At 47.8% G+C, this 12,146-nt stretch overlaps 2 protein-coding genes across 2 annotated transcripts; both read left to right on the top strand.

Annotated features, from left to right (window-relative positions):
• Positions 1-90: 90 nt before the first annotated feature.
• On the top strand, positions 91-5,347 carry napba (N-ethylmaleimide-sensitive factor attachment protein, beta a). Its single transcript, XM_088421808.1, has 10 exons — positions 91-399; positions 1,674-1,753; positions 2,242-2,358; positions 2,433-2,479; positions 3,343-3,420; positions 3,489-3,544; positions 3,608-3,692; positions 3,775-3,879; positions 3,951-4,019; positions 4,681-5,347. Exons 1-10 carry the CDS (start codon positions 302-304, stop codon positions 4,831-4,833), a joined length of 888 nt encoding a protein of 295 aa, XP_088277934.1. The 5' UTR covers positions 91-301; the 3' UTR covers positions 4,834-5,347.
• Positions 5,348-5,799: 452 nt separating this feature from the next.
• Positions 5,800-12,019, top strand: cdc5l (CDC5 cell division cycle 5-like (S. pombe)). The gene is made up of 19 exons (XM_088420843.1): positions 5,800-5,995; positions 6,520-6,623; positions 6,702-6,863; positions 6,945-7,072; positions 7,273-7,372; positions 7,457-7,583; positions 7,654-7,745; positions 7,816-7,960; positions 8,231-8,422; positions 8,506-8,654; positions 8,728-8,899; positions 9,324-9,488; positions 9,619-9,699; positions 10,041-10,280; positions 10,588-10,695; positions 10,785-10,874; positions 11,379-11,510; positions 11,599-11,679; positions 11,787-12,019. The coding sequence occupies exons 1-19, from the start codon at positions 5,951-5,953 to the stop codon at positions 11,898-11,900; spliced, it is 2,427 nt and encodes an 808-aa protein (XP_088276969.1). The 5' UTR covers positions 5,800-5,950; the 3' UTR covers positions 11,901-12,019.
• The last annotated feature ends 127 nt before the right edge of the window (positions 12,020-12,146 follow it).

Raw genomic sequence — 12,146 nt, forward strand, 5'->3', positions numbered from 1 at the left:
TGTTATACAAGTGATACCTTCGTCCAGCCGGTGGCGCTAGCGAGCCGAGAGCATTTTTTTTCCGTCGAAGAAGAGCGCCGCCCTCAGCCTCAGCACCAGCAGCGGGCTCTTCCGTCCCGCCGCCTCCCTCCCGCCTCCTTCTCACGCCACAGCGGGCTCTTCCGTTTCGTGGCCTCCGCCCCCGCCGCTTCGCCTTCGCCTTCGCCTTCACTGCGGAACATCGCGGGCCGTTTTCGTGGCGTCGCCCCCCCTTCACCCTCACCTTCGCCTTCGCCAGACAGCCAGCCAGCGCTTCGCCACCATGGACAACAGCGGCAAAGAGAAGGAGGCCATGCAGCTCATGGCCGAAGCCGACAAGAAGGTCAAAGCGTCCGGCTCGTTTCTCGGCGGAATGTTCGGGTAAATGGCCGTTTGACCTGTGCGCGTGCGCGTCTGTTTACATCGGTCAAGTGTTGCTTTATGCGGCACGGTCGAGCCATTCGGACGCCATTGTTTTTAATCGTGACGTTCTTTACGCGCCTTTCATGTGCCTTGCTTGTTTTTTCGTGCGTGTCCTTGCTTCGACTTCAAACGTCGTCACGCGCGTTGCCGGGGCCTGCCACGCACTGCGTGCGGATCCCCCTTCTCCATTTCCTTCCAAAGCGCCTTGCCCGAGTGCGGGTGAGCGCGGAGCGCGAGGCCGGCCGGGAGACGCGAGACGACGGTCGTAGCATCACGCCCGAGTCGCTCTGGGCGACTATAGTTTAGGTGCGTTGAGGTGAGGACCAAACGCGCATGCGCGTCAGGTGCACGCGAGAGGGTGCTCGCCTCAAATCACGTGATATCGCGTCTTTTCGCTAGCGTATTAGCATTATTGACCCAAGTTATTTTCGAACGTTTTCAGTAATTAAGACAAAAATGATTACAAATTCAATAAACAAGGAGTGCCCATTCTCCTTGAATTAAAAAAGGTATATGACCTTGATTTTGGAAAGTCACAGACGTAAAGAAATTAAAACAGCGTTTTTAGCTATCAATACTGGTAATACTGCTGCCTCATCTTTTCTGAACATTTGCACATGACCACGGTATTGCAACCAAGTGACAGTCGGTGTGTTTCCTTTCTTTTTTTCAATCGTGAACGCTGTGACATGACATGAGATCTGTAATTAGACGCCGTCCTCAAAACTGATGACTGAAATGGGTCACGTTCGTTGTCCAAGTGGCCTACTTTAGAATTTTTGCATAGCACCAAAGCGAAGAGCGTGGCGTACATCATTCTTCTTTGTGTATAGTGTATTATCTGATATAGTACATTTTGTAGTGGTATCTCTTTGTGTTTCTGCAAGTCAAGAAGTCAGATGGCATTTTATTCTGAGTCACGTGCCAAAAATTTGTCGTCAGTGACAATGTGGATCCCTATCAAACTTAACAAAACAAAAGCATATACAATGTTTTTCCAAAGGTGTCATGGGAATAATGCAGTCATTTGCTTCATGTTCCATTTAATTCACTCTTGATTTGAAAATACAAATGTACTGTTCCTGTCGTGGTGTTAAAAAACAATATACTGAATTTGCTGATACCAGAGGAAATCCTGTTAAAATTTCACCTGCACTTTGTAGTACCCTCACACAGATTGATTGTATTTGTGTATGTGTTTGTTTGCGTGTGTGCGTGAACATGCCCTCCAGCGGAAACCACAAAGTGGAGGATGCATGTGAGATGTACGCCAGGGCAGCCAACATGTTCAAGATGGCAAAGAATTGGAGCGGTGAGAAAACACGCACTATTACAAAATGACCATCAGACACACGAGCGTGCTAGCTCGGCGGCCATTAATGACTCAGCGGAATTGAAAGTGGAAAATAATGTGCTCAACCTGTTCAGCAAAATATATACGAAATACACACTTTTTTAAAGTTTTTGCTATTTTCCTACCTTTGAAGTCTGACCAATCAAATCATAGCAATTTTATTTATGAAGAAAAAAAATACTACACAGATTTTCATTTATGACCTCACCTCTTGCAGTTTTACCTATTGCAGTTATGGCTTGCATTATTTTCTTCATATTGAAGTGGGAAAAACACCGTTCTGGGGTCAAATCAATTCCTTCCTTCCATTTTCTGGATTTTGATCGAAGTTAGTCAAGGCCAGGTAAGGGTTAGGTAATCTGTTGTGATGGTTAGGGGGTAGGAAAATACTCTGTCAATGATATGTCCCCTCTACGATAGAAAAGCCTCTTATGTGTGTGTGTTAGCTGCCGGCAACGCGTTCTGTCAGGCGGCGCGGCTCCACATGCAGCTTCAAAACAAGCTGGACTCGGCCACCAGCTTCGTGGACGCCGGCAACGCTTACAAGAAGGCCGACCCGCAGGGTGAGAAGCGCCGTCGAAATCGCTGTGCGGGAGTCGCGCGTGTAAACGAATGCACGTTATCCCTTTTCCCGCAGAGGCCATCAACTGTCTAAATCAGGCCATCGACATCTACACCGACATGGTGAGTGACATCTAACCAAAACCACTGAAATCAACAACCAAAAAAAAAAAACAATTGAACAGGCTCAAAGAGAAAAACGGGAATAAAACTCACAGAGACAAACTACGCTTAGACAGCGACACAAAGACAATCCGATCGTAACAGTTCAGAACTGTTATAACCCGACGAGAACGGAAAGGAAACAAAAAAGTAAATACACTCACAACCGACGAGACAACAGGGAACGCCGGGACAAGAAACGGTTAGAACAGGGAGCTGATTGGCCAACGCAAGGGAAGCAGATGGACGCATCACAGTGACGAGGACGGACACCAGGGGAGCAAAACATGAACTTAAACATATAAACAAATCCCACAGCACAAAACAATTAAAAAGACAGAAAAGCCCAATACAGAAAAGAGCAAAAAACTCTAACAACAACCCACAACAAATAACCACAAATGCTAATAGAACATCACACAAAATGTCCAATTTGTTTCATTAGAACTTATCTTTAAAGGGGAAAAATTATCGGCACATTATGACTGAATTCTTTGGTACTTGTTTGTAACTCATAACATGACCTGTGGGAGTTGGCTGCGTTCATGTTGTTTTGTCTCCCTCTTCAGGCGTTTTTGAGTAATTGCTCTTATTTTCTGTTTGCGTCAAAGCGCCTGCGACTACACGTTTGTTTTTGTTTTTGCGGCGGCGTCAATCTGCGCACTGCTTTGCGGCCCCTTGTGTTCTCGAGATTTCCGTTCCATTATTTTCAGCTGCAAGCAAGTGGAAAGCAAATTTGGCTTTTCAACACACTAATCGTAGACGCCAAGATTTTCCCGCCGACGATAAGAATGCCTTTTAACGTGACGGCGCGTGACCCGCAGGGTCGCTTCACCATCGCCGCCAAACATCACATCACCATCGCGGAGATTTACGAGTCGGAGCTGGTGGACATCGAGAAGGTGAGCCAAACGGGCGCCCGGCGCCATTTGAGCTTTGCTGAGGCGCGCGTGTCCTCGCCGTCCCGCAGGCCATCGCCCACTACGAGCAGGCGGCCGACTATTACAAAGGGGAGGAGTCCAACAGGTAGTTTCGGGCGCGGCCGAATCCCAAAACGCTCCTCCTTTTGATTTCTCTTTGCGCTTTCAGCTCGGCCAACAAATGTCTGCTGAAGGTGGGGCACTACAGCGCCCAGCTGGAGCAGTACCAGAAGGCCATCGAGATCTACGAACAGGTAGCGCCGGGGCGAATCGCCGCCGAGGCGGAACCCAGCGCGCCGCGCTTTCAACGTGTGCGCGCGCGCGCGCGCGCGTCAGGTGGCCATGAGCACCATGGACAATCCTCTGTTGAAGTACAACGCCAAGGAGTATTTCTTCAAGGCGTCGCTGTGTCACTTCATCGTGGACGAGCTCAACGCCAAGGTGGCGCCCGGATCCCGTCCGTTCCCCTTTTGCCGATTGACTTGCATTTACACGTGACGCTGTGTGCGCAGTTGGCCGTCGAGAAATATGAGGAGATGTTCCCCGCTTTCTCAGATTCCAGAGAGCTCAAACTGTTAAAGGTAAAGTGCTTCGCTTTTCGCTGAACCTCGGGAGCTGGAGCTTTTTCCCCGTTTTCCTCGCGGCTCCTCTAAACATTTTTCAGGAAAGTCGGATGATACCAAAATAATCTCATACGCTTGTACTTCATTCATTTGGCCTCGTTTTTTTAACTTCATTGTTTTCATCTGGTTTTTGGAAGTTTTTTTCCCCACATTTATATTTTATATTAGGGGGTCATTTTTGTTTCATGTCAAAATCAGGTCAAACTCACTTTTTGATATTTTTCAGAACTGTCTTTATAACTCAGAATTTCTTTTTTCCCTTTGTAATTTAGTTTCTGTTTTAAGGTGATTTGTTTCCTTTTTTTTAAGATTTGTTATATGACTGAAAAGATATCCCTCCATAAAACAAAAAAATAGGAAAAACAGGCCCCCCTGACAACAAAATGTGGTTAGTTTTCCTTTTTTTTACAGAATATTTTTGTTCTAATTTTCCCTGTTTTGAAATATTTTTAGCATTATTTTTCTGTTTTTTTTTTTTTTGGAGGGGGGGTATTTTTTTCTATTTTTAGAATAAAATAAAGATTTCAAAACAACAGGAAAAAAAAGACAAAAAAATTCCAAAAGACAAAGCAGTCAGAAAAACGTTTTTTTTGTTTTTTTTTTGTTTTTGCGTACCCAGAAACTCCTGGAGGCCCACGAGGAACAGAACAGCGAAGCGTTCACCGAAGCCGTCAAGGAGTTTGACTCGGTGTCCCGCCTGGACCAGTGGCTGACCACCATGCTGCTGCGCATCAAGAAGACCATCCAGGGGGACGCCGGAGACCTCAAGTAGAGCGCGGGGAAGGGGAGGGGCCAATACGGGGGCCTTCAGGGCCACCAGCTGAACTTGTACATATCGGTCTGCATGTGTTCACCTCCGACAAGCTAAGCATCGCCTGTAGACCCCCACCCCCCACCCCCCACCCGTGTATCTTTGCTCCCACACTATTGTAACACTGAGAAAGTATGAATGAGTTTGCGTGGAAGCGTGCGCAAGGGGAAAGTCCGCTAATTCGTAGGGAACATAAATGTTTATGACCATATTGAAATTATTTATTGTTTTTTATGGTGCTCAGTGTTAATATTTTTGTGATTATAGCCCCCCCCCAACACCCCAACCCCCATGTCCCCTGTTTGGTTCCGCTCTCGTCACGCAGTGCTCGTCTCCCAGCGACCGTGCCGGGGCCCGCTTGGTGCATGTCTGTGCTCACGTGGATCTTAACGTGTTCTCTGTGTCGTGCCTGTAGTCTGGTATTATTTGTGTGCAATGGGTTAAGTGTCTCTTAAAATAAATACATTATATGTCAGATATTGCGTTGAGTTTTTTTCTTTTTCTTACTTTTACCACCAACTTAAACGCACAGTCATAAATATCTGATTTATACCAGCAATTGATGGATCAAATGAGGTCAATTCGGACTAAACACAAAAATAGTCAACTTGGCAGCAGTAAAAAGCCAGTGATTCGCTTATTTATAAATATCCGGTGAACAAATGTACCTAATGTTTGTCAACAAAACTAAGACTACGTACTTCTACTGAAATTCGTTTGAAGTTTTCAAACAATTATTATAAGTATCATAATTTAAGGGTTCTTCTTCTTTTATATTTTGCAATCACATTTTAACGACTTTTTAAACTCCTGTCCATCTGACGTGAGCGTAGTGACTGCGGAAAACTTGTGTTGTTACTCGTTTGTCCTAACGAGGGCAGTAGTGAACCGCAAAGCGTCTTATTTCGCTTCTTTCCAAGTTGAAGAAGGAGAGCGGAAGGGTTCCTGTTTGTCCTCGCGAGCCCTCGTTTATTTTCCAGCCCGTCGACGCGGGCTGTGTACATTTTTCCTGACTTTTTTGTTTCCGTACTTTTATTTTTGTTTTCTTGCGGGAGAAGAGGACAAGGAAGCCGCCAAGATGCCGCGAATTATGATAAAAGGGGGTGTTTGGCGCAACACGGAGGTACGCCTTGACACGGCTAGCTTGGTTAGCCTCTTGCTAACCCCGCTAGCCCGACATAAATACGCGCAAGAGCTTCACATAGCTCAAGCTAGCTACAGCTCTAAGGAGACTCGTGCATTATAAAGCGCTAGTTTTTTTTAAGACAGTGTATGTGTCATGAAATAATTCATATTCATTTTGAACGTCATTCGCACAGGTTACTGGAGCTAATCCAAATACCTACTACCTCCAAACTGTCCTTGAATAAAATGTAAAACAGTTCATTTTGACTTGTAATTGTAAAGCAGGGATGACTGTGACCAATCATGATTTCAATTAAAATGACATTAAATCAAAATAGATAAACCATCAACTCGTGAAAATGATTTGAAAATCATTATATAGAATTTGTGATTTTCAAGTAAAAGTGTATTTAAATGCAAGCACACTCAATTGTTTAGGGGTTTGAGCACAAATGGAAAGTTGTGCCCGTTTGAAATTCAGTTTTTCACAAAGTAAATAATACAGCCATTTGCAAATTCCAGGATGAAATCCTCAAGGCAGCGGTGATGAAATATGGCAAAAATCAGTGGTCCCGTATCGCCTCCTTGCTGCACCGTAAGTCAGCCAAGCAGTGCAAAGCCCGATGGTGAGTTTGCCCTTCCCGCCTCTTTGGAGTCCCGGCTCAAACGGAGTCGGTCCCAAAGTGTCTCTGCTCGGTCCCCAGGTACGAGTGGCTGGACCCAAGCATCAAGAAAACGGAGTGGTCCCGGGAGGAGGAGGAGAAACTGCTTCATCTGGCCAAGCTGATGCCCACCCAGTGGCGAACCATTGCGCCCATCATAGGCCGCACGGCCGCCCAGTGTCTGGAGCACTACGAATACTTGCTGTACGCTCGCACGCCCGACGCCGGCGCGCCGGCACGCGCCTTTGACTTATTACGTCTTCTTTTTTTTATTGTTTTTCTTAGCGACAAGGCAGCGCAGCGAGACAACGAGGAGGAAGTCGGAGAGGACCCAAGGAAGTTGAAGCCGGGAGAGATCGATCCCAACCCCGAGACCAAGCCGGCCAGGCCCGACCCTGTGGACATGGACGAAGGTACGTCCGTCTGACGGCCAGCCGTTTTGGCTAGCTCTATGTTTGTGATGTGCAAATTTGTGTCTGATTTATCTTTTACAATATTTAATAAGTTAACGTCTAAAAATAGTAAAATAAGGTGGCCCTTAATACTTTCCCCGTACTCAGTGTGGTGTTCTCTTGCGTGGTTTTCATTAATCCACACTTGAACCGGTTCTCAGATGAGCTGGAAATGCTGTCGGAGGCCCGAGCTCGACTGGCCAACACGCAGGGCAAGAAGGCCAAGAGGAAGGCTCGAGAGAAGCAGCTGGAGGAAGCCAGGTGCCGTTTGCGTCCCGCGCAACTTTTGCTCGGGAAAAAGCCGCCGAAGCTCACCGGGCGCCTTCCTTCTTCCTCCGCTCTCAGGCGCTTGGCGGCGCTGCAGAAGCGCAGGGAGCTGCGAGCGGCCGGCATCCACATCGGCAAGAAAAGGAAGAAGAAGCGAGGGGTGGACTACAATGCCGAAATCCCCTTCGAGAAGAAACCCGCTGCAGTGAGCGCATCGGCATCCGTGGCTACCTTGGCGGTTTGAAATGTCGAGCGTCCGTTCCGTCTTCTTTCAGGGCTTTTACGACACCAGCATGGAGATTTACGACCCGCTGGCGCCCAACTTCAAGCGTCTGCGGCAGCAGCACTTGGACGGCGAGCTGCGCAAGTGAGTCGCGCGTTAGCGTTCGCGCGCCACGAGCCGGTCCTCACGCCGCACGTTTGTTGCGTCTGGGCAGCGAGCGCGAGGACAGGGACCGGAAGAGGGACAAGCAGAAGATCAAAAAGAAGAAGGAGAGCGACCTGCCCTCCGCCATCCTGCAGACCAGCGGCGTGGCCGAGTTCACCAAGAAGCGCTCCAAACTGGTCTTGCCCGCGCCCCAGGTAAACCGCATGATGCCCATTTTAGAAATGTAGTTTCAGCATTTTAGAGCCACACACCATGTGTTGGAATTGGACAGCCGTGATCCATGTAACCGCTGAAGTCTGGGGCTTCAGACTTCTAATCGCATTTTCGTCAAATTCACCCAAATAGCAATAAAAAATGGAGGGTCGTCTGTATCCATATATCGGAACGCCTCTACATTTGCATGGTGGTCAATATATCCTGGACTCTACACTGAAGTACAAATCAAAAACCTGTCTCCCCGACAGATCAGCGACGCCGAACTGGAGGAGGTGGTGAAGATGGGCGTGGCCAGCGAGGTGGCCCGTCAGGCGGCCGAAGAAAGCGAGAGCGCCAACGGCGCCTCTTCGGCGCTGCTGTCCGAGTACAGCATCACCAACAACATGAACGCCGGGCTGCGTACGCCGCGCACGCCTGCCGCTCAGGACAGGATCATGCAGGTCGGCCGAGCTTCACCCCCCCCCCCCCCCTGCAAAAAAAAATGGCTTCAAAATCAGTGCGAAAACTCAGTTTGTTTTTTTAGGAAGCTCAGAACCTGATGGCGCTGACCAACATCGACACGCCGCTGAAGGGCGGCCTGAACACGCCGCTTCACGAGAGCGACTTCAGCGGCGTGACGCCTCAACGGCAGCAGGTGCAGACCCCCAACACCGTGCTCAGCACCCCCTTCAGGTAATGGCTGCGAGTGCGCCTCCGTCCACGCAGGCATGGTCCCGAATGGTTTTCGCCACGCTGTCTTCCGCAGGACCCCCGGGCAGGCACAGGGGTCGGAGGGCATGACCCCGCAAGTGGGCGGGGCTCTGACCCCTCGTGGACCCGCCACGCCAGGTCTGACACCCGGGCGCACGCCGCTCAGGGACAAACTCAACATCAACACAGAGGAGCAGCTGGCTGACCCGACCTATGCAAAACATTTGGTAAGGGCAAAAAAAAAAAAGTTATGAATTTTTTTTAAAGAGGTAAGAGATGTAGCTTTTTCAATAAAAAAAAAAAAAAAGTTTCCGTACTTATTTCTAACAAATCCAATGCTTAATAGTCAGATTTTATTTGACTTTTATTATTTCGTTTTGTTTGAAATATTTAGAGGGGATTTTATATTAGGATGAAAAAAAATTTCAGAAAAGTGCATCTTTTAGAAACATGATTTAAAATGGTCCCTAAAAGTGCACTATTATTTTCTTAAGTCAATCGAAGCCATTTTTAAATTTTTAATTGCCGTTTGTTTTTCCAAGTCACTTTTTGTGTCAGATCAGATTTTTTTGTTTCTTTCGAGTCTGATTCTAAGTAAGTATTCAGCATCATTTTCTGCCAGCGAACGTGACTCGTTGCTTTCCTCGACAGCAACGAGAAAGCATTCAGCAGCTGCGCCAGGGCCTGCTGTCACTCCCTGTGCCCAAAAACGACTTTGAGATCGTCCTGCCCGAAAACGCAGAGAAAGAATTGGAAGAAACCGAGATGGAGCTCGGTTACGTGGAGGACGCCGCCGACGTGGAGGCGCGCAAGCAGGTCCCGCTCACACGCGTTTGGTGGCGTTAAATTCTGCCGCCTTCATTTTGCAATTCAGATGCTTCCAAACGCCGCATGATGCTGTTTGATGCATTTCACACCAGTGTGTGTGTGTGTTTGTTCTTTTTAGGCGCAACGAGACGCAGAGAGGGAAAAGGAGCTCAAGCTGCGACATACTGCCATCCAGAGGAGCCTGCCCAGACCCACGGAGGTACCTCCCACTCCCACACACACACACCCAGTCGGCTTCAGAAGGTTCATAATGTACTGGGTAATTAAAAAGCAAGTGAGGCCCACTATGCACTTTTTATGCACATATTCTAGTCAAAAAAAAAGTTGTCCCAAGTGTAATAAATAGTTCAGTTTTTTCCCCCTGGAAAATTGTAAGTACATTTGCATGTAGGTGACTCGGTGACACAGTGGTTAGCGCGTTCGCCTCACAGTTCGGGAACCCGAGTTGAATTCCACCTGGCAACGGAATCGACGTGGAAGTGTTTGGCGTTACTTTCATGCGCGCGCCATAGCGCTGAACCCGTTTGTTGGTGCGTCGAGGTGAACGAGTCGGTGCTGCGGCCGTCCTCCATGGAGTCGCTGAGCGACCTGCAGGTGGCCGAGGAGCTCATCAAGCAGGAGATGATCACCATGATGCACTACGACTGCCTGCACCATCCGCCGCAGCGCGCCAAGGCCCGGGGGGCCGCCGCCTCCGCCGCCGCCTCCAACAACGCCGTGCACGTGGCCTACCTGGACGCCCGCCCCTACCGCGTTGTCACCACCGAGGACATGGACAAGGTCGGGTCGCCGCTCTCCTCTTACAACGCCAACAACAATTAAAGATTAAAAAAACAAAGTAAACCGAAAAGCTCAGAAGCGAAGATGAAAAATAGTAATTCCAGCTAGACGAAAATCCTCAAACAAAGATGTTTGAAATTTCTCCCATCATGTTACGGCCCCTTTAAAAATTGGGCTGCAAATGCCCCCGGAACCGCAGGTTGGACACCGCTGCTCGAAAAATTCCAAAGTAGCCCGGTTGAAATGAACCGTCCATGTCCATAGCGGTCAATGTTGCGTCTTTTGTTTTGTTTTTCGGTCCGTTCAGGCCAAAGCCATCCTGGCGGCCGAGATGGAGGTGGTGAAGGTGGGCATGGGCCACGGCGACCTGGGCATGGAGGCCTACTGCCAAGTGTGGGACGAATGCTACAGAGAGGTCACCCTTCATCCTCGTGTTTCCAGCCAAAAAAAAAAAAAAAAAAAAATCCAAAACATCAACAAACGTCTGCGTGCGTGTGTTTGCAGGTGTTGTACCTGCCAGGGCAGAACCGATACACCCGATACACCATGGCGTCCAAAAAGGATCGTATCGAGAGCGTGGAAAAGAAACTCGAAGTAAGCCAATGCGCTTATGTCATGATTTTCATTTTCTTCTTACTAAATAAACACACTGATAGCTCAAGTTACGAATGCCTCTTGTTACGGAAAAATCAGCTTACGAAACGCCTCGGTGGAAAAATACGGAGAAAATTCAAGAAACCACATTGTTGGCGTATGACACGAGACACCAGCGCTCATGCCAACATGACCGTCATGTTATACGTTATCACAGCCATCACCAACACGCCAGCACCATCAAGGGTTTAGGAGTGTTTATTTTTTAAATTCTTTAGATGATATATTTTGGTTATTCTGCGTTAATGTCATTCTAATATGTATTTGTTAGCATTTTTGATGCATTTTTACAATTTAAAATATTCATTTAAGGGGTTTCGGAGCATTTTGGGGGCTTGGAACGGATTAGGCTATTTACATGTAAAAGCGGCTTGAGTTATAACTTTTCTTTTTTTGTATGTGGGTGCTAATTTTTTTTTTTTTTTTTTTGCTCAATTTGCGCAGGTGAACCGTGGTCACATGACTGCAGAGGCTCGCAAGGCAGCCAAACTGGAGAAGAAGCTGAAGATCCTCCTTGGGGGATTCCAGTCCAGAGCGCTGGGCCTCCTCAAGCAGCATAACGAGCTCTGGGAGCAGGTCCAAATTCCACTCCTCACACACATTTTTAAATGCTCAATTTCATCAATGGATCATATGTCATGTCCCCCCCCCCCCCCACCACCAGGTAGAGCAAGCGGCCACGGAGTTGGAGACCTTCAGTCAGCTGAAGAAACAAGAAGATCTGGCCATTCCCAGAAGACTGGAGGTCACTCACTCACTCACTCACTCACTCACTCACTCACTCACTCACTCACTCACTCACTCACATTCAGAATATTTAAAAAATAGACCATCATTTTAATTTGCGTGCAGGCACTGCGCGAGGACGTGGAGCGTCAGATGGACCGAGAGCGGGAGCTCCAGCAGCGCTATGGCGAACTTGTGACCGAGAGAGACGCCCTGGTCAACAGCGCTCAGAAGTTTTGAGCAACAGTGAACGCATCCTTTTTTATCAGTTGTTTCAAATCAAAGTGAGCAAGCGTGTTCTATATGTTCTCCATATTTTACATCCGTGTTAGTGACCAATAAAGTTTATTTCAGCAATATGGGGAGAGACTATAGTACTTATTCATTTTCATTCCTTCTCTGTGAATCAAAGACAATTCATTCATTCATAAATCTTTGTCATCAATTCAAATCCAGCTTGCGCGTGTGCGTCAAAGGTTTCGAAAA

This window comes from Hippichthys cyanospilos, chromosome 8 (genome assembly GCF_059441005.1).
Source record: "Hippichthys cyanospilos isolate Australia breed blue-spotted pipefish chromosome 8, RoL_Hcya_1.0, whole genome shotgun sequence".
NCBI classification, from domain to species: domain Eukaryota; kingdom Metazoa; phylum Chordata; class Actinopteri; order Syngnathiformes; family Syngnathidae; genus Hippichthys; species Hippichthys cyanospilos.